The sequence below is a fragment of the Pelmatolapia mariae genome, linkage group LG5, assembly GCF_036321145.2.
Source record: "Pelmatolapia mariae isolate MD_Pm_ZW linkage group LG5, Pm_UMD_F_2, whole genome shotgun sequence".
NCBI lineage: Eukaryota > Metazoa > Chordata > Actinopteri > Cichliformes > Cichlidae > Pelmatolapia > Pelmatolapia mariae.
This window is the reverse complement of record NC_086231.1, coordinates 2,633,007-2,655,526: the sequence shown is the minus strand read 5'-3', so window position 1 is coordinate 2,655,526 and position 22,520 is coordinate 2,633,007. Positions and strand designations below refer to the sequence as shown.

Here is a 22,520-nt window from a genome sequence, read left to right as displayed (position 1 = left end):
AACAGCTAGCTGTTATATTAGCGACCTTTAGCAGGATAATTTAAAAAAGAGCCAGACTAGCACTCTGTCAGAGCAAAAGTTAGAGATTAAACATCTGAGTACAGCAGCCAAGGACTGATAAGACACACTCCTTCAATCAAATGTGTTTCAAAAGAAAAACATGTCTGATAGTAAGTGCTGCCCAAAGTTACTCTTCCATTCTTCTTGCCTGCTTTGTGAAACAGATGTTTGTTGTTAGATTAGGTTTGTATGGAAAGCCTGACACAGCAGCAGAGACTGATGCCATCGCGATCAGCAAACAAAAGTTCTTGGTAGAATAAGAACATGCCTCAGATTTCTGGAGAGGCGGAGTTAGCAATGTCGGAAATTTCAAAGTAAGAGATGGTACAGTCTACTAGCAGATCTACTACAGATGGCTTTGTGCTTTTGGATCGATAGTTTAATGTTTAAGAAAAGAAATGAGTAGCCAAGTGTATTTAATCAGATATTTAAAAACTTGTGCAGCCCACCCAAGTGTGCTGTTGTAATGCAGTGTGTCACCACATGGTGGCGTCTCTTGACTCATGACTGGTAGGTCACGCCCTTTTTGTTGTTCTTCTCTGTGTACCGTCTCTGTAATGGATTCTTCCTTATGTACGCAGACTGTGTGCTCTCAAGTAATGTGTAGTAGAGCTGGCACTTTTATTTTTTTGATATTTCAAATAAATGAATACTTGTGGAAAGTCGTTGCTCATTCGCTATCCACCTGCACACCTCTGCGGCTGGCTTCATCTCCACCGCACGTTACACTATGTGAGTTCTGGTGAGAGTGAGACGTGAGCTCAGTACATTACCAGCAGCTGTGAGGGCGCCAACCATAAAAGCATCTCACGACTTTTACCTCTTTGTTTCCCATAATTTCACTTCTCTACTCTCATAAATTATGCATTTTGTTACATTAGCTTCATCAGTATGTGTATATATATATATATATATATATATATATATATATAGAGAGAGAGAGAGAGAGAGAGAGAGAGAGAGAGAGAGAGAGAGAGATTTTAAAGTATATATTTAAAGTATAAATCTTCAGAGTGTCTAACACAATCTACCAGAGTGAAGTTTAAATTCTGAAAAGTAAATATTGAAAAGGAGAAATGTACAGAAAAAATGTATCTGGTATTTATTTGCATAAGTTTCCGTCACACGGAGTTAGAGACAGCGGCTAAATAAACAGCAATTTTCTCAGCATTGATCAAATAAATAGAAATGAATAAATCTGGAGCAAAAGTTAAGGAGGAAGGAAAATTGGTCTGAGAGAAAAGCTTTGAATAACCAAAGCTGTCAGCCTGGCTCACCTTGACATTTGGCTTCCTCGTTGAGAACCCTCGGTACCATCCTGAAAGAAAACACAAACAGCAGTGACTAAGACTGATGAACAAACATCAAGATCGTGAAGAGTGAAAAGTGGCTGTGACTCAGCAGCCTGAGGGAACGTGCAGAGTGACTTTGACTTCAGCATTTTCCAACAAAGAGATCTTTGTTCAAAGAAATTCTGTCTTACAGGAACTGTTTTAATGGAAATATACAGCTAACTAAGAAATGAAGTTAATGGTAAAACTTGAAATTCCACCATTAACAGCAATATGGTTCTCAGCACTACAGCATAACACACATGGTTTGATACGAACTTATTACATAGTAGTAATATGTAGTTATTGCCCATGACGTGGGTCTATTTGCCCATACACATCCAAACGTTTCACACAAAAATAGTAAAAGAGATTGGCCTCCAGTTATTTCACATTTTAAGAAAAGCAAGAATCAAACTTGTAGTTTGATTCTGCAGGTTTAGTATGGATGGAAAATGATCGTGCAGACTTTATAAAAAATTCAGTCAAAACCTTTTTTAGGAGTCAGGTTTGTTATTCAGCTGCCATCTTGGCAGTACCTATGCGCCATCATCATATGGAGAGCCATAACATTAACTTTACTGGTACTGGGGCATTAACTGCATGGACAGCATAATCAGTTACAAAATAACTGAGAAATACGTGAAAAACTTTACCACAAAAAAATCCCCCAACCCTCCCGTACCCGATGTTATACTGTCCGATGGCTTCATTCATGGTTCAGTACAGAGTGTCTATATGATCATCCCACCAGAGCAAAGAGGAAAGGCCATGCAGCACATAGAGAATATAGGTCTACCTGCAGCACATTTAAACCTCTGTAGTACAAATGTAATAACATGATTGACTTTTTGGGGGAAAAAATCTTTCCACAGATTTCTGTTCAGAACATTTTGAGTGCCGTGTCTTTGATTTAGTGTCACGTTGCTTTACAAAGAACAGTAGCCATGGACACAAATGTTCAGTCAGGGTACTGACTGAAGGTCTTCAGCTGATGTGTGCACACTTCAGCTGATGCTTCTGAATGTTCCTGACAGTCAGTCAGAGACTCTGACAGACAGACCCTGCTGTGAAGGACAGATGTGGTTCACTGCTCTCAGCAGTGTGTGTGGATGTGTGTGCTGTGGAGTCTTTGAAAGGACTTTTATGAGAACTTGAAAGTTCTAACAATAAAGTCGAATATCTGCTGAATAAATCTATTATACACACAAAACCTGCTCACACTGAACGAGTTTTACCCCTGAAGGCCTCGAGTCATTCGTGGTAACTGTTGATGTCGTCCATGAACTTAAGCCTGTGTGAATGTGCTCGGATCATAACGTATAAATAAAAATTCCACTGCAAAGTGATACACCCTATGATAACATCAGAACCATACAGTATCTCTGTAATTTCAGCCTTTTTGTCTGCAAATTGCAAATCCTGCCTGGGCGATTACACGACAACATTTGGAGAGTTTGGTGCAAAAGGCTTTTGCTGCTGTACTGGATGGAAATCTAATGTGGAGAATCGAGATCCCAAGTACAGGATGAGATCTCATGTACAGAATAGAATAGAATAGAATAGAATAGAATAGAATAATCCTTTAATTGTCCCACAAGGGGAAATTTGGTACAGGATGAGATCTCATGTGCAGGACGGCATTTAATTGTAGGCTCCACATTATTTAAAAACAACTTTTTTAAAAGGTCTTGATGCATGCTCAATGATCCAGGTAAGTAAATCCCCAAAAATTGATTCTGTACGTAGCGTTTTCAGTTGGAGAAACGTTCATGATCAAGTAACTGACCTCCCAGCCCATTTACCTTCAGTGGTGCTAGTTTCAGTCATTATGCAAAGTCACCTGGATGAGTGACCAAACGTTTCTCTTACTGAAAACGCTTCGTCCAGATGAACAGAATCAACTTTTGGGGACCTTTTTAAAAAACTTTTTTAAGTACTTCAAACTTTAACACGAGTGTCCTGGGACTGTCTCACTTTTGAAGCCAGCATTATGTGACGATGTTTTTTCTGCACGGGAGGCTGGTGCTCGCTCAGGTGTTTGAAGTCGAGAGTTTGGTCTATTTCTGTCCGCGATCTGGTTCAGAGACCGGTTTAACACTTCTTCTCTTACCACTGTATGACCTACAGGACAGTACATGCCCGCGTGCGTGACAGTGATGGACCCCTTTCTTCTTCAGGGCTCAGAGCACACCGCCGTTCTTTCCACATGGACGGACATTCATCAGATGCCTCTGTGGAGCAGAAAGCTGCCATGAAAGTTGACTCAACTTGGAGTAAAATCTTGACAGCTTAAAATTGCTGGTATCCAGGGACTAAATATGTGCAGGAGAAGCACCCAGACATCCTCTTAGTCAGTGGGGACATCATTTGTCTCCAGCCAAGTGGAAATAAAAATGATTGTGTCTCTGGCCGTTGGAAATGTAAGGGTTGGGTGGCGACTGTCTGTCAGTGACAGAGTGAACCAAAAGAAACATTTATTTACATCAAAATGATGCACATTATTACTTTGACCTTCTTGGACTACCAAATGCACACAGCTAGGAAGGCAATTCCTTATGCATTTATCAGAGCAGACATCACCTGAATCGCCACCATGTCTCCGAGACAAACACTTTTAACAACAGTTCAGAAAATAAAGGAGAAATTTCCTGTAAGACTATGAAATAACAGAACTCATCATGAAACCCTCAAAGTGAAACATCAGCACGTACTGATTAAATACTGAGAAAAACGTTCCAGTGCTGTCCAGCACATCAGACCCTTTAACTTTCATCACATCTCCTTGTAAAATCATGAGATCCATTTCTCTGCAGCTTCCCATCATCTGATCTGAATATGGAGGAGGGCTTAATTGGCTGAGTAATTAATAACCAATCAAGATTCATTTATCACCCTCGTTATGACGGCTGTGTTTACTCCCCAACCTCTCATCTGTATGGTAATCAGTCATGGGCTGGGCCAGCAGCGCCTCGGCCCATTCGTAAGAGCTGATGCAGTGTGTGTGTGTGTGTGTCTGTGTGTGTGTGACAGACAGAGAGTACATTTACCACATCTGTAGGAGATAAGAAAGAGGTTTGAGTGACAAGGGGAAACATTTGGATGAATTATAGCGGTGGAAACAGCGTCTACAGAGCCGGTGTTTATCTGCGGCACATGGGTGCACACGCAGGTGCATATACAGTAATTTGAAATTATTACACAGCATACTCTGAAGAAGAGCAATCGTCTCGCCTCCTGCATCTAAACAGCTCACAAAGTGGTCATTAGAATAATCATTTTGCACCGTTACCAAAATAATTACCAATAAAATTCACTGTAAAACACTTTTGTCGAGTTAATGCATGTTCAGTCTGCAATCATTATCAAAACTGCATTACGCGGTGGATACAGGTTTCCGTCAAGCTACAAAATCAGTCAAATATGAGTGTTAAATGATGCTGTAACCCTGTAGAGCACACCTCAAGGTAGTTAATGAAAAAGAAGTTGCTTCTTGATGCAGTAATGGCACCCATGAGGCTGTTTTTCTTTGTAATTTTGACAGGGATCCAATAGAAGTGCGAGCTGCAGCTGAGCCACCAATCCACTCCGTGGGAACACAGCCTCCTCAGTTTGTACAACACTGGCGCTATCCCACCCAGGAAAAACTCGTTGAAAAGAAGCAGAGAAGTGGCTGAAACGTGATGTCTGTTCTGTTAGCCGCTAGATCTGGAGACCTGAAGCTGTTCTGTGATTACGCAGTTCTTTGCACCGATCAGGCTTTTTGAGGTGAACCGATCAGGCTTTTCGACACCATCCATTGCAATGGATGGTGTCGATTGGTAGGCCCACAAAACCAGGAAGTTGATTTCAGTTCTCTGATAAAAAAAATTCCTAATCCCTGATCCTACGAGTCTTACCCAGTAGCTAATGCACGGTTCTGGAGCTGATGTGGATAAGGTGACTCGCCCAGTACTTACTACTGTAAATCTTACAGGTGTCTTTCCTGCTAACCCTGATAAGAAGTAACCTTAATAGCCTTGCAGATCAAATCTTATCAGCTCCACCTGTAGTTCTCCTACTAATCGTGGCACTTGTTGATTCTGGGATGGTTTTAGCCTCGACAGCAGGCTCCAAGGAAAGACCACGGTGAACGTCCACAATTTAGACTTTAATTGCAGTAAATTTTATGAAAGCAATTTAGTAAGAGCAAAATCAAGTAGTAAAAAGAGTAAAACTTGAAATTCTGAATCAAATCAAACTACTCGGAGCTTGTTTCATTATTTGTGTGGTTGTGTCTGTGGTCACCCATCACCCTGGCCATCTTTTAATATTTTTGTTACATATGGTTACAGTTATAGTAACCAGTTACAGTACTCATATTTTTTAAAGGTCTTTAAAAAAAATCACTTTTCACCTTTTACTATGAACATTTATGTCTAAAGTCACTTGTTACTGTTGTTACTGTAACGGTTCTTCATCTCTACTCCGCTGTCTTTTCTGTAGCCGGGGACGGTAGTTGCTGTCTGGATCCTTATGTAAGATATAATTTATTTTGGACTTTTAAAGGATCCACAGCATCCCTGTCATGAGTCCGCATTTCGAAAAAGCTCTGAAAACAGCATCCAAAAGTTAGAGGTGATTAGAGCTTCTGCAGCAGCACGGCTGCTCTTCTGTGGTTCTAACATTCAATTTTTCAATTCAGCTTTATTTACACAGCGCCAAATCACAACAACCATCACCTCAAGGTGCTTTATATTGTAAGGCAGACCCTATAATAATACATACAGAGAAAAACCCAACAATCATATGACCTCCTATGAGCAAGCACTTTGGTGACAGTGGGAAGGAAAAACTGTCTTTGTAAGGCTGTTTTAATACTTTCTGTGTTTATATGTTATTGTGTTGGCTTTATTACACACCCTTCCATTTTTCCATTTAAATGCTCAACCATCTGATAAGTGCTGCACAACCAGTGGAAATCAGGTCATTTTTAAAGTTTCCTACAAAAAACGTGTTTTGTTTTTAAATGTACATCTTATTTGTACAACACACATTAATGCTTGCCTGGCTCACCCATACAGACTGTCACCACCTCAGTGTATTTACAATGATATCAGTGGTCACTCTGGAGGGGACTCTAATGTCTTTCTAAGGCTGTGGTGTCGGCCTTTAGAGAAGCGAAAGAAGCCAGGTCACTTTTTGCTGCACCTAAAAAAGCCCCACAGACTGCCTGCCTGTCCCCGGGTGTTACATCCTGGTGCCACGTCTATCTGTGTCTCACTGTGTGTCTCTGCGAGTTTAAGCTTTCACCATCTTTACATCCTCTTTTATTTTGAAGGTTAGTTTCAAACGTGGCAAACTGCTGCCTTTTTTCCTTTCCTTGCCCTACTTATTTCCTTGGTTGAGTTCGCTCATGCTCATCGCTCTCACCGGTGTTTGGGTTTAGTTTGGGTTTTTCTTCCTCGATCTTCCTCGCGTTGTCTGTTGTTGTTTAATTTCGCTCCTGTTTCTGGGTTAGATGCTCCTTACTTCTGGTTTATTCTGTCTTTTTGTATTTGGGTTCCTTTGATGGTTTTCCTGCCACCTCAGTGGAGTGCTGAGACTAAACCTAAGTGTTCGATCAGTACAGCCTGCAGGGATTTACTGCAGCCTTACAGCAGTGAGTGACATTGAGAGAGAGAATAAAACTGTGACTGTGTTTCCTAACGTTTAGTCTGCCTCTAACTGCTGTGATAGGCGAGGTCAGATACAACCAATGACATAATAACCAATCAAAGCTGAGCTTCCCTCCAGCGAATCAAATCTGGTAAAAGCCTGTTTTGCTAGATTTGGACTTTTTAACCACCACATTTTACACACAGAATGACTCGTCTTCAAACGAGTGTCACATTATAACATCAGGTTATCTTCATGCTTAGCTGGTATTTGCTGACAGCTGCTCTCTCCACAGTGCCAGAAGTTTGCTTCAAAAAAAGAGAAATCTTACAGCTGAAGAGCCTCTCCAAAATAATTAGCACTTAGCTGACTATGGGCGCTTCAGCAACGCTGATAGTATTGAGAACAAAATCACATACCTGAAATGGCTGCTGGCCCTCTAATCGAACTCTAATGCTTTCTTAAGTGCTGTGACTGTAATCTGTATTTTAGGAGTGGACTTTGAGGATTGGACTCCAACAGTTAGGCTGCCACTTTCATGGCTTTGTCAATATATCCCCTGAGTTTCTGTCTGCGGGGGTGGGGGGCTGTGATGAAGCCAATTTTAACCGAGACTTCGAGTCCTCCTGCAGCAGCAGAATTAGCAATGATGGATCACTTCTGGTCTTTGACCTCAATAAAAAATGAAACTATTAACTGATAAATAATAAATTGATTGATTGATTGATTGATATACCTTTATAACAGTTATTTTGTGTTTGTCACTCTGAATGTTAGACTAGTGCATCTTCTAATAAATGTAGGTCCTGCTGTAGCAGCTCTTTGTTTAGAGGGTATTTTCTACAAATCTATTTACATGTTCAGTTAATGACCAAAGCTGCAGAGCGAGTTCTTGAAATTTCCTCGGGGATCTTGGACAAAAGTTAGCCCTGGTTTGCCCTGATAATCGCTGCGTGCTACAGGGGAAGCTGTGATGCCAGTCTCTCCCACAAGGGCTCGGATAATAACTCGTGTCCCTCGCCAGCAGGATTGCATTTCATAACCCGATCAAATTAGACGCCGATTGGATGCCAAGGAATTAGCTCAGCCTTGAATATGAGACTGCCTGGTCAATATGCATAGATGACAAGAGAGAAGAAGTGAATATAAGAGAAACCAGAGGAGCGCAAAGGAAGGATGCTGGAGTTCAGAGGAAGTGGGAGGAAAATGAAGGCAAGTGCAGATTGTAGTTCCTCACAACAAGGCGGGTGAGGAAGGCAGGAAAGCAGCACAAAGTGAACCCATCAACAGAATATTTCCTTCTCTGTCTATTCCTCTCTCCTCCTCTGGACATCTTCCCCTCGGGGTAAAGAGAAGCCTAATCAGCCCCTGGCACCAGATCGATGCTAGCGTCCTCCCCAGCTGTGGCTAATGGAGCACATACTCACTCATTATCTGCAAAAGACAACATTTTCTGGCTTCACACACATCCTGGCTTGAGTTGTTAATTTCTGTGAGTCAAACTAGAAATAACAATGGGAGAAACAGCAGCTAATAACTTGGGCTCTCATCCAGGCCCGCACGAGGCTATTACAGGCTATTTACACTCATTATTTGAGAGAACTATGAATGCAGCAATGAGTGCCACTTTGTTTTTACTGTGCACATTTGTGGCGACACAGCCACCGCTGCTGCCGCAGCATTAATGTGAAGGCTTTTCTGTGTGGTGGCCTCATAAAATGTGGAGGGAAATGGACCGTGATTCACTGAAGCAAACAGCAGACTGCACCACTGCAGCTCTGGATGCTGCTTTTTTAACCAAAAACTAGTGGGAGAAATGACAAGAGTGTTCTCTTTTCAGATACCAGGGACTAAAAGGAGGGCCGCATGAAGAATATTTAGAAGGGAGTGGACTCCTTTCAGTGTTTTTTTACAAAATTTAGGGAAATAAGATGGAGAGAGGGGGCTCTAAATCCTACAAATTAGGTTACATTCTCTAGTTAAGTACCAGTGAAAACAGTAGCTTAAACACAAACACCCACTAAGGTTATTTACACTGTTAAAGATGTTCAGTTGCAGTGAATGATCGATATGCTTCGGTGTAAAGATAATAACTGGAACAGGCTGGGAGTTGTTGTCAAAACTTTAACAGTGGTGAGTTGCTTGAAATGCTTTGAACAACCTACAGTTTCAGTTTTATTTCTATAGCACATTTAAAAGACCAAGGTACACCAAAGTGCTTCACACAAGCGCCACATTGTGGGATTACAACAATAGAAGAACAAAGAAAATACAGTTATCATTACAGAATAGTTACAGGTAAGAAGCATGGCACAAGTGCGGACCAGGTAGAAGTTAAAATCGAATTTGTTTTGAAGGCTAGCTTAAACAGGTGGTTTCTAAACATGATCTGAAGGATTGAATGGATTCAGACACACGGATATCAATCAGCAGGCTATTCCAAAGTTTATGTGCAGCAATCGCATCCCGATGCCCCCTAGTCTTCCGTCGGGACATTGGTTGCACTAAGAGCCATTGATTAGAGGATCTAAATGCTCTCTTGAGGATATAAAGGTCAAGGAGGTCGATTAGGAAGTAGCTGTGTGACAGCTTATTTAAAATTTTAAGTGTACAAAAGGATTTTTAAAACGATACGGGATTTGACGGGGAGCCAGTGAAGGTTGGCTAAGACAGGTGTGATATGATCATGTCTTCTGGTGCCGCTTAAAAGACGTGCTGCGGCATTTTGGACTAGTTGCAGGCGTTGGATGAGGGAAAGTTGGAGGCCTAGATAGAGAGAATTGCAATAGTCCAATCTCGAAGTAATAAGAGCATGAATTAGCTTTTCTAGGTCTGTATGTCGTATATAGGGCTTTGCCTTGGAAATTTGGCGTAGTTGGCTACCTGATAAGAACCCTAAAAATCTGTCTATAAGAAGAACTTTGTCCACATCACACATACATCTGACTTTTTCTTCCTCTTTATTTCAGTTTTTCAGGTAATAAATATAACACTGTCGCTTTTGCACAATAATCCAGTAGAAGATGATTTCATGTGTTATCTTTATTGGCTGGAACTAGAAATAAAACGAGTCAAATTGAACTTGTTGTCATAACCAGAAGATTTTAAATAGTTTGTTTTTTGCATGATTCACTTGTTAGTAGCTATGTTCATATAATACTGATTACTGTAACAGCATAGACTCATGCTTAGGGATGTAGAGTATACTGGGAACATGATACAGACACTGCAAGCATCAAGAACGTAAAACACGTTCTCATCCCAACGAGCAACATACTGATGAATGTGACAAATCGTCTGTATGTTACGTGTTTGGAGGCTTGAAAGCCGGTTGGAATGAATCTATACATGTAAACGTGTTTTATGTTCTGATCCTGATCCTGAATCACTTTGGAAAACACTACGTGACAGGGTTATGGTTACGGTTAGGACTGGAATGGTACGCGTTGGGAATGAATAACATTGTTCAGGTCTGGATTTGTTGTTATACTTGTTGTCGTGTGTCTTGTGCAATTTAATCATTTAATTTAATCACCTAAGAAATCTGACATCCCAAAAACGACTTTACGCTTCAGTTTTGATCCTGTGAACATAACTCTACTGGAAATCCTTCAGCTTAAACACACTTTGAGTGTGTGAGAGGTTTAGCACAAAGATCACAGACGAGTTACAGCAGTCATACCAGAGCTGCTTCATGACATTAATTCATGTTATTCACATTCACAACTGTTGCATTCTGACTCAGACGTCTTAAAGAGCTTCAGTTTGTCAGTCCAGAGGTTTCAACCTTGTATTATATGTTTTAAATTAAACTGTAATACACTGAGTATTGTATGAAATGAGATTCTACAACTTTGTTGCAGGGAACAGGACATAAATTGATGACTTATTATGTCATATCTACCTGAGTGATGACATACATGTTTTATCTTTGCAGAAAATAACTGTAAATTAGAGTTATGACTTCCTGCGCTGGCTGCTGGGAGACGCACTGTTTCTCTTCTCACAATTTCTATTCTATATGCATGCAAACGCCTTTGAAGAGAAGAGCAAGATGCAAAGAAAATGCTCGCTCTGGGGGATATTTACCATGTTTACTGATGCTTACAGTCGTAACGATGATCAATGACATTACTGCTGCATCAAACTTCCGCCCCCGCAGCATCTCATGAAGCTATCAATCAGGTAGAAGCCTTACCTTCGCATTTCTCCAGGATCTGAACAGTCTCCCCCACCTCCAGAGCCAGACCCTGAGTCACTGAGCCTCGGAAGTTGCAGATGACTGTGGAGAGAATGAGAGAGACGGGAAAAGATGAGATCCTAGGAAGACAGAGAAAATGATAAAAGCTGCAGACGCTCTGACATTTGTCGAACAGGCACGCAATACAAGAATAAGGTTACAGCATGAAAGATTGGCGTCTGAATTTTTGGACGGCAACAACTTATTTTCATCACTGATCAAAACACGTTATCAAAGCACATAAATACAAAGTAATGCCCTCGTCTGCTTTCATCACTGCGTGTCTGTCCCATGACAACAGGGTGACGTTAGACATTAGAGCTTGACTGAGCACATCCAGGCCGTGCTGTACCAGGCACTGTTGATGTTCATATTCCTCATGACTGCTCCAGTACACCCAGTAAACAACGGACCTCACAGCTCATCCTGCTGATGCAGTCAGTGCAAGCGGCTCTGTTACAGGACTGAAATGTTAACTTGATCATCAGGAAATCTAACCGTGCAGGTTAAAGTCTCACTGGTGTCTTATTCATGAGTAAACTGGCTAAGAGGGCAGCAGACATTATTATGAATATAACTATTGTTAATGCACAAATGCAGCTGTAATGCTAAAAGATGCGAGCACAGTCTCCAGGTCATGAGGTAAAAATGGGTACAGTTCAAATCAATTTCAATGCAACTCTAAGAGCGATAGCGTCGACCACGAGGCAAATCAGTACTGTCCTCTCGTCTGTGTAGGTGTTCAGACAGAAGGCCACAGGTGTGTCTGTTCTGAATGCAGAACAAGACGAGATCTTAAAACTCTGTCTTTGTCTGTTTAACTGTCTGCTTTGAGAAAGGCTCTTTGTTTTTAAAGACTGTACATCTTTCCCATTGAGTCTGTGGTGAACTGACCTTGAAGACAAAGACAGCTTTAAGACCAAGTCGTGCTCACGCTGGACAATCATGCTTTCTGTCACCAGTCCCACTCTTAGTCTCTAAATTTAGTCCTTGGGTGTTTACGCAACGTATCATCCGTGCATGCCGTTTGCAGGTCTCACTGTCAGTGCTGTTTTCCTCTGCAGGGCTCAGGCTTCACACTTAGCTGCACATGTTATTTTGTTCCTGATGTTGTTAAATTATGACTTTGTAAGAAAAAGAATCACAAGATATCAAAATGATGGAAAACATGTAAAAGCTGTCAAAAGTTGCAGATATGGTAATAATGTTCCCAGCCGTATAACTTATTCATGTCACAGCAGGGTTGAGAGCTATTGCCGCCTCGGAGCAAACACATAAAAAAAGACAGTGAAAACTGAATTTTTACACACAGCTGAATTAACACAGCGCCACATCTGCAATTCAAATTCCAGCAAATCTTTAAAAAGGTCGCAAGAAAACTAGATACCACCTGTAAAAAGACCACGAGAGAGGAGTCCAAGGCATTAGTCATTTCTGCTAATGCCCACAAATCCTTGGCACTTTGAAGTAATGCTGTTCTAGTCAAACCTGGGTGCAGGGAGGAGGTCGGTTTGTAATAATCACTGCTGTGTTTCCCAAAGACACAACACAATACCTTGTATTGTTGTTAGGTGGAGATATGGAAATGGATTTTAGAGGCTTTTCTTCTTTGACATACTTTGAGACAAACAGCTCATAAATCAGATGCTCGCCAAAAAGTTGCCACCACTCTGCAGCCTCGGCGAATTACAGCGTAGCGGCTCATGAACGAGTTCTCCACCTGTCCTAGGTTCTGTGTGAGAGGCTCTCCAGCTAGCAGTGGACCAACAGGACAGACTATTACCAGCTGCAGTTCAAAGATGACATTGGATGACATAACCCTTTTAGAAGATTGTAATCTGAAGGAAATGCTTAAAAAATCAGCTACTGTGCACACAGCAAACTGTAGTTTGAGCTGCCGACTGCAGTGTGATTCTGTGGCAGCGAGGACACACAGCTCACACCTCCGGGCGACGGGACTGTTGCATCTGTCTCTGCCTGGCTTTGTCTCTGTGTTGCTGTCACCATCTGTCTCTGTATCATCAGCGGCGCTCTCGCGCTCTGTCGTCGTCTCTGCCGTCGCTGTCACTCTCTCTGTCACTGTAATGCTCTCTGTCTCCACTATTAGCAGCGATCAGTTGGGATTGTCACTGTTTTGAATTGTGTCACTGACAATCTCAACTCTCTCTCTCTCGAGCCCTTCATCCCTGTGTGTCTCTCTTTGTTGGCTGTGACTTTCAAAGTCAGTCCATCATAGTCCCTGGCATCGTCAGAGACCCTGTCATGCTCTCACGGTCTTGCCCTCTTGCCCTGACCAAGTGTAAAATGCAACCAACCACTGCTCAATTACCTAACGTACCTTTAATGTCCCACAATCCTCTAGTTGTCATGTTCCAAGTAGTGAGAACTGGAGTTTGACTGTGTTAAAAAAACAAAAACAACAAGTCAACGTGGAAATTCAAAAAACACTGAAGCACGGTGAAGAGCGTGCCAGGAGACGGAGCTGTAGCCCTCCGAGGTCGAAGCAGCGACCAGTGTTTGGTCTCTCTCCTCTCGACACAGACGGCTGCCATTGTTCCCATGCTACACGCTCTCTTTGTAAATAGCTTGTTAGCTTTGATGGATCCTGTTCTTGACCTCATCTTCTCTGAACGCTGTTCGAGCGTGACTCCATCCTCCTCCTCCTCCCACCTGTTATCCAAACGTATGTGTAATCGTGATCAGAGGACTTTTGTCTGGCTCACGACTGCAGATTATAAAGAACTGGCTCACCAAAGAGAACAGCATGTGTCTCACTTACTGTAATGTACACAGGAGAGCTGTAACTCACAGATCATCACAGAAGTTTGAAATTAACATCAGCTAATCAGTCTGTCTCATTTTATTACCCTTTTAGTAAAGCATGCAAATTTAGTGCTGATTATAATAATTTAATAAAGATTAAACTTTCTGGAAAGATATTTAATAATCATTCACCTTATTTATCAGGATAAGACTCAGACGCAACACTGAAAATGTTTGCAAGCTGTTTGAAATGTAACTAAAACATAGAATGGAAAGATCTACAAATCTACACATTAAATGCTTAAAATGAGAAAATGTACAGGTTTAAGAAAAAAAGGCTTATTTTGAATTTGATGGCAGCAACATGTCAAAAACGTTAGACAGGCCTTCTTCTTTTAACAACAGTTCATCGACGTCTGGGACCCGAGCAGAGCAGCTGCTGGACTTTTGGGAGAAGAACGCTGTCCCATTCTTATCTGTCCTCGGTCTTCTTTGTCCTGTTATTTGTTTCACGACGCTCAAAATGCTCTCAGTTCATGAAAGGTCTGCAGGCAGGCCAGTTCAGAATCCATGCATTATGTGAAACATGAAGACCTTCCCTGACAAAAACTGTTCAATGACTCTAAAACCTGCATACACCTCAGCACTGATGAGGTCTTTCCAGATATGAAAGCTGCTAATTCCCAAGGTATTAACGCTTCCCCCACACATCAGAGATGCTTTGGAACTGAGAGCTGATAATAAGCCTGATGGTCGATGTCTTCTTTAGTGCTGAAGATGTCCGTATTGTTGCCCCCATCGCAACTTTCTTGACACATGTGGTAGCCATTAAATTTAAAATGAGCTCATATTTTTCATAGCATAGTAAAATGTCTCGATTTAAACGTGTTTTCTGTGTTTCTGTGCGGATAAACTGTCAGTTTATGGGGTTTGCAAATCATTGCATACCATATTTATTTTTCAGTTTACATGGCGTCACAACATTTTCTGGGTGGGGCTTGTAGACAACATAAAACTTGGTAGGAAACGCATGACGGTCTCAGTTTACACTGCAAACAGTGGATTTCATGCTCAATGCATCTTCTATTCTCTGCATAACCTGGAATCGGAAATAGAAAACCTGATGGAAAAGACTGTGGATGGAAATTATGATGGATGAGCAAACCCAGGGAGTCAGTATTAATGAAAGTGCTTTATATACCCATTAATTTTATTTTATCCAGTCAGACCGAAGGTTGATCTGGAACATCCAATAATCCCTGAAAGACTTAGATTTGGTCATTACTTTAAATATCCCTACTAATGAAAAATCAGATGGTTTTCAGTGGTTCCATCCATCTATTCTTTAGACACCACAGGGCGTGAACGTGTTAACCACTCGACCACGGCACCACTCAAACAGGAACAGCAATGTTTTCATTAAACAAACTTTATGTAAATTTAAAAAATCTGAAAAAACAGTAAGTTAGGGACAAATATCCCCAAATAAAGGTGGAACTGAAACTCTTGGAGCTGCTGGTTCACCCTGTTGGTGGGTTTTTTTTCCTTTCTGTGCCTCTGGGGAAGCTGTCACAAAGCTAAGAGCTCTCCAGAGAAGACAAGAGGCAGAGGAGAGACGATGAGGAGAGGCACACACACACCGAACACTCACAGGGATTAGCATTGCTCTATCTGGTTCGTATTGGCATTTAGTTTATCCAGCGGATTGGGTCAATAGTCTGACAAATGACTCACATCTGTTAAGCCAGTCACACCACTTAGCCTGTGGCCTTTCCACGTCTGTGTGTGTGTTTGTGTATGAATGAGATTGTGAGGATGAAGAAAGTCCCAAAAAACAAATGATGGAAACAAAGCTGCGTGTGCAGGAAACTGTGTGTTTGTGCCACTTCTCAGATGGTTTAGTGAACAGGATAATTCAATTTGGAGTGTGACTGCAGAAGCTTTGTTTCAATATTTAATTGCTGCTCAAGAATTCCACCAAAATCCAAACTGATCCAGACATATGACACAAATTTCACCGCTGAATAATTTAAAGAAGGAACTTTCTTCTCATCAGTAGAACAAAGGTTGTACATTTGAAGAAAACATATTTGGCACAAGCTTTTAAGTAAAGGACCTCAGAGTGCTGTGTTCGTGTGCCACACTGAAGATTCATGACTAACTACAAAAAGAGCTCGAACAGGATAAAAGAAATCAACAAACTGCACTTCAGTGCTCGAGTTGGAAAATGCTGCAAACTTGTTCAAACGCATCTCCTATCATCTTTTATTAAGTGCAGCATCGTTGCATGTTTTCAGATCCAAATGCAGAGAAAACACTTTGAAACACTTGAATTTCAACACCCACAAGTAGAAATATATAAGAAAGATTACATTTGTTTTTAAAAACTTGCATAAATAGGACATGAGAGGGTTTTTTAGCAATTAAAGCTAATCCGTAGGGTCTCAATTAGGGGTATCTTTTCTTTGCCACCCCCTCTTTGAGATTTTAAAGCAGAGAGCAGTAATGATTACAGCTGGTATATAATTCAATTCTATTCTATTTTGTTTATATATAACACCACAACAACAACCGTCGTCTCAGGTGCTTTATATTGTAAGGTAAAGACAATAATACAGAGAAAACCCAACAATCATATGACTCAATGTGAGCAAGCACTTTGGTGTCAGCGGGAAGGAAAAACTCCCTTTTAACAGGAAGAAACCTCAGCCAGAGATGAATAATAACAAAGGATTAAATGCAGATTATTAATTATTATATTAATAATGAGATGTTGCTGTAATTCATTACAAAAACATTTTTCATCGTTTTTATCAGGCACACATGTTCAGTAGCTGAATATTTAGATTTATACTCCACTAAAGCGGATCTATTATGTGTTTCCTTATTTTCTGTCATATCTACTGCTACAGTGGCCATAAGGGGGTCAGTGCGTACAAGTATTCCCTTAAAATTGTGGACCTCAGCAGCACAGGAGTGATAAAGTCATTTTATATAGTCTACATGTGTCTGGAGTTTTGCTCTCGTCTCGGTTTGTAGTGCTACAAACCTCGTCTGTGTGAGCTCCACACACCTGATGTTTAAATGTTTTGGGCCATCAGATGAAAGTTGGATTAAACGGTGTGCAGTACAGCAAATCCAATTAAGTTGCAGTTTCTCCAATAAGCTCCACAAAAAGCACCGTTTCAAACTGCTGCTGTATTTGAAACTGCACACATAGACTGTATATAAAAGACGAACATATAGGATCTGATTCAGCCTCTGGTGTGTGAAGTCGTGCTGTTCAGCGTTGACATGATTCTGGCTTTGCTTAGCACTGCAATTATTTTGCAGTTTCATTGTTTTGCTAATTACATACAGCACAAAGTTTTTTAATATAAGGAAGTGAAACTCTTGAGATTTAATATCTGTTTAGTGAGAGTGTTCTTGGTGAAGACGGTCAACATTAACTGAGCGCGTCTGTGGATGGTGGGAGAAACTAAAGAAAAGTCGTGCAGAGATTATGCAAACTCATCACATAAAGGTCCCCTGATCCCTGTGAGCTAACAGCACTAACGGCTGAGCCAATCACCTGCATGGAGGGCGCGACAGATATTATAAAAAGCTCCTTTTTTTCCTTTTAATAGTTTTTTATACGAGACCCTGATTGCTTAATTAGGACATGGATCACTTTCACAACATACTGCTTACATAGAATTCATTATTATATTCACATTTCTCGACTCCAGTTTTCTCCTTCGTGTCAGTTATTCCCTCAGAGGCTGGTCACACGTCTGTCAATATGCCAGGAAAATTGGAAATTGGTGTGAAAAACACATTTTTCAAGGAAGTGTTTCTCTGCCACCTTTTAAACATTCACCAAAGCAGCTCTGATTTTAAATGATCTTATCACACAGGTGTTGTGATGGCCTCCAGACATTTTTAGGAGCGCTTGCTTTTCTTTTTAGCCATTTCTCCTTCAGTTCAGAAAAATAGTGTCTACACAGAGTAGCTGGTTACAAATTTGCCCGATAAACTCCTCTCTCAAGGAGGAGAAACAAATTCCTCGGGGGTGGTGTTAGTCCGGGCGTTTGGCATAGAAACAGCTTGAGAAAAAGGTAACAGCTGAAAGAAGCTTTCCTCAGTTTACAATATGTATACAAAGAAAATGTATTACATCAATAGACGAGAAATTAAAAGTAGAAGGATTAAAGATCAACATGGCAAAAACAGAATTCTGTTTAACGAAATCATTTTGAGAAAGCTCTCAATGAATGTAAAAAGAAGGCATAACTTTAAAAACTCGCCTTGTTTGGAGTAATTTTCCTAAGATTTTAGGATTTTAAAAGACGAGCTTAGACGTTTAAAGTGGGATCCTCTCATTAACTGATCTGTATTTTAACAGATACAGCTGTTGAAACCTGCTGAGTTTAAAATATAAAAAGAAAACCAAGCTGCGGGATCTTGTTGAAACTTTTCAGAAAGATCAAGGCCTAAATGTGAAACTGCACACAGCGAGGCTGAGGGCTGAGGCCTGTAAGAGCTTCTGTAACTTGGAAATTCAAAGATGCGCATTTTACCTGTGGAACTATCCAGAAAACATGCCCACACAGCCCCACAGTGGGTAGATGTGAGTGAACTAAGTGAGCTGGGCAAACTCACACTTTTCCCACGTTGACCCGAGTAGATGTTCCCATACAGGGACCACAGCTGTGTTGCCCTTTGGAGCCTGTATACAGGTTTCAGTAAACCCAGGAGGGCCTCGTGTAGGCTGTAGACATTTTTACCCTTTTGAGCCACTGAGAGGCAATCCTTTGGGGTCCCTGCAGTGGGTGCTGTCTGCAGCCCGACACAGGCCCCAAGTGGGCACATATACTGGGATTAAACCACATTAATAACAATATGCAGCACGCGTCCCAGTGGACTTTCCTTTCACTGTAAACAGTCGAATGCAAATAATGTTGTATTCTGCATCTCGATCCTACACAAATGCATCACACATTTACACATCTGTGCATTCAGTTCACAAATATGAAAGATAAACAATGTGAACATGTTGGGTGTCTGGTTCATCGACCCAGTGTTTTGTGTTTTTGGTTCTTTGAATTTGTTTATTTCATTATATTCTAACTTTCGTTGTCTAACGGGTTATAGGACTGTTCTAAGTTTAGGTTCTCCATGTGGTTTATGTTAGAGTTTTAGTCTTCTGGTTTCTGTCTGTGTTCTCCCCTGTCAGCTGTATCCCCTTGTCTAGTCCGCGCCTCTGTGTTGTGTTACCTGTTTTACTTTGAAAGTCTGTGTCTCATGTTAATGTATCTGGTTTTGCTTCCCTTGTCTCGTTAGCCCTGATTTGTCCCAGCTGTGTTTCCCTCCTGTCTCCCATTCCCTGATTCCTCCCTCTGTGTATTTAAGCCCTGTGTTTTCTTTAGTCTGTGTTGTGTTTGTCCTCAACTTTACACTGTGTGCCAGCCTGCCTGCCAGTTTAGTTAGGCTGGGTCTCAGCAATAAAGCTGTTTTTGGAATGTACTTTTCACGTCCTGGAGTCTGCACATTGGGTCCTCCTCTCCTGCTGCACACAACACATGACAGAATACTCTCAAGTGTGAACCGAACCACAGGGAGACTGTGTGTGCAAGCAAAAGAGAGAGAGGGCAATTTTAAAGTAAAAGGGCAGATAGTCAAATTTCTAAAGATGTTGCTGCCAAAAAGTTTGCATGTGGAAAGAAACGAGACAAATATTTTTACATTGCAATATTATTTTATATGGTTAGCATGCTGGAAACCAAAGACCCAATTAGTGCTTTTATTTCCTGTAAGTGTACTTCTGTCTGCATGTACAAATCTGTGTGTGTGTGTGTGTGTGTGTGTGTCACCATGCCTCAAATAAGATCTCATACTAATTAAGACATGAAGTATCTCATTTTAACATCCTCCACGATGTCCACAGACATCCACAGGCAACATTGCGAATGCAGTCAGCATCGTGTTAGTGTGTGTGTGTGTGTGTGTGTGTGTGTGTGTGCGCGCGTGTGTGTGTGTGCTGGTGTCGAGGATGGTGTCTGTATGGCTGACGATGCTGGAATAAATGTAAAGAGACTAAGAGCCTAATATAGCGATGACAGAGAATCGTGCTGGTTTGTTGCATGTGTTCCTGTATTGTTTAATCATATGCATGTGCAGAGACTGTGCGTCTGCCTCATGCGTGTGAGGCCGATTTCCTGTAAGTCTTTAGCAACCTAAAGCTGAAATGTAAGACAGAAGCAGCGAACAAAGTGTTGCGGGGTGATGTAGGAAACAGCTTGAAAAAAACCGGCGCACAGAAAAGTCTTTCTCAGCAACAGCAGTGGCAGCAAACAGAACTAGGCCGACAGTAGTGACTGTGACAGTACACACCAACCCACATACAGCTGAGCTAAACTGTACTGCACAGATGGGACACGGATCTCAGTATGTCTTGTTGAGCCTGGAGATCTGCTCTCTGCTATTAATAGGCTAAACAGGAAAACTACTCAGATGCACTTTACCCTCAGCCCTCCCCGACTGATCTACTACAGACTTCTCTATAACCAACGGTTCGGGTGGTTGGCACCGAGCGGCTCCCAGGAGAGGGACTGCGTTATGAATACAAATCAGGAGCCCACACATTCAGGGGTTCAAAAGTTTTAGTCAAACAGCAATACGACAGAAGCAGTGTACGAGGTTTTCCTAACACAATCAGTTTAAAGTTTAGAGCGATTTGTTTGGGTTGGTTAGTGTTTGAGATGGACAACACTGCATTTGTGTTGCCCATCTCACATCCACAGACTGAGGCAAACAGCTTCATCAACATTTTTCACACATAAACTCCAGACTGGAAATTTTTTGTGGCGACAAAAATGTCGACCACAGTCAGGTGTGGCTCTTACCTGAAGGTTCCAAATTTTGTTCTCTTCAGTTTTATTTATATAGTGCAAATTCACAACAACAGTGTGCTCGAAACACTTTATATCGCAAGCTAAACACACATCAATATTAGAAAGAAACCGCAACAAGTGCTTGGCAACAGTGGGGACAAACAAACTCCTTCCTTTAAACAGGAAGAAACCTTCAGGATAACTGCAACCAGTTGTAGTGCTGGGCGATATGACGATATATATCGTGTGGACGATAGAAAAGTGTCTATCGTGCCATTTGTCTTCTATCGTTTCTAACCCTAATTTTATAAATTATTACATAAAATATATCATTAACCCTTTACAACCGGTCGGAGCAGGCACACTCCGTTTTGCCTAACTATTTTTAAATCCCTGTAGAACTGGAACCACGTAAGGTGGCGCAATATTTTTTTTTTTTGCATATGAAACCAGAGGAGTTGTACTTACATCTTATTCCATTAGCTTGTCCTAGGTCACGGTTTCCTTCCACATATAGCTTTGCAAAAATTGCATAAAAACCACTTCCAGCAACAAAAACATAATATTCCAGAAACACGCTTTGCCAATCCGATCAGCTGTTCATAACACTTCCTACTTGGAATATAAGTCAGCGCGAACTATCGCATGTCCGCCATTACCTGTCCGAAACCGGAAGTGACGTCACTTTTCGCGGATAATGTATTTTTTTATTTTCAAAGCCTATGTTGGTGTTTTTAAAAGTCATGTTTGACTTTATGCTTTTCTGTATCGTTTCTGGGATGCTTAGAAGTCAAATTACACTGTTGGAAATAGTTTATTTTGATGCACATGCTGTGTTTTTTGCAAATTTGCATTATAATATTTATTTTCATTTTTCCTGTAGTATATAAAAATTAGTGTATCTCAAACATAAAACTATGAAGACACTCAAAATAAATTTCTTGTTGTTGGAAACTATTTTGTGCAACTTCTTTTTATTTACAGTTATGTGGGATAAGCCTCTTAAATTTCTCTAACTAGAAATATATGTAAAAAAAAAAAAAAAAAACAATTTTCAATTTTTTTGTAGTTTATTGCACTTTCTTGCAATTTATGTAGTTACTATGGACTTAATGCATACATATTATTAAAATTTGGGCTATAACGGTTGTATTGATGTATAGCAACTTGAAATACTCCCACAAATGGCACTACAGCATGTAAAATATAAAGATAAGCTCTGGCGGACTTGGTTCTATGGTAGGTCTTAAAGGGTTAAATAGCCTGTGCAAATATATTAGTGTTGTCTTCTCACTATACATACCCTTAACTGTATGCAAGAGAAAATAAAGTATAAAAAAATGATATTTTTCGCAAAGAAACTCCGTCTTGTGGTTTTGCGACATGGTGCTGCTTTACGTGCACCTGGATTTGCGACATGCTTTGCGGTAACTCAAATCAAAGACTCTCCACTCGCTGTTTACAGACTGCATACTTTCCAGATGACCACAGGTCAGGTGGTATATCGTGATATATATCGTTATCGTGATATAAAACAATTCATATCGTGATAAACATTTTTTCCATATCGCCCAGCACTAACCAGTTGTGTGTGAGAGGAAAGAGAAGAGAGCTGAG

At 40.9% G+C, this 22,520-nt stretch overlaps 1 protein-coding gene across 9 annotated transcripts in view; it reads right to left on the bottom strand.

The window, feature by feature from the left end:
* The window catches only part of LOC134627344 (dedicator of cytokinesis protein 3-like), a 252,523-nt gene that overhangs the window by 155,833 nt on the left and 74,170 nt on the right, over positions 1-22,520 (bottom strand). For all 9 annotated transcript variants that reach the window (XM_063473338.1, XM_063473343.1, XM_063473339.1 and 6 more), the window contains exons 2-3: positions 11,227-11,310; positions 1,338-1,378 (exon numbers count right to left, since the gene is read on the bottom strand). In XM_063473338.1, coding sequence (XP_063329408.1) covers positions 1,338-1,378; positions 11,227-11,310 — 125 coding nt within the window. The remainder of the gene's footprint in view (positions 1-1,337; positions 1,379-11,226; positions 11,311-22,520) is intronic.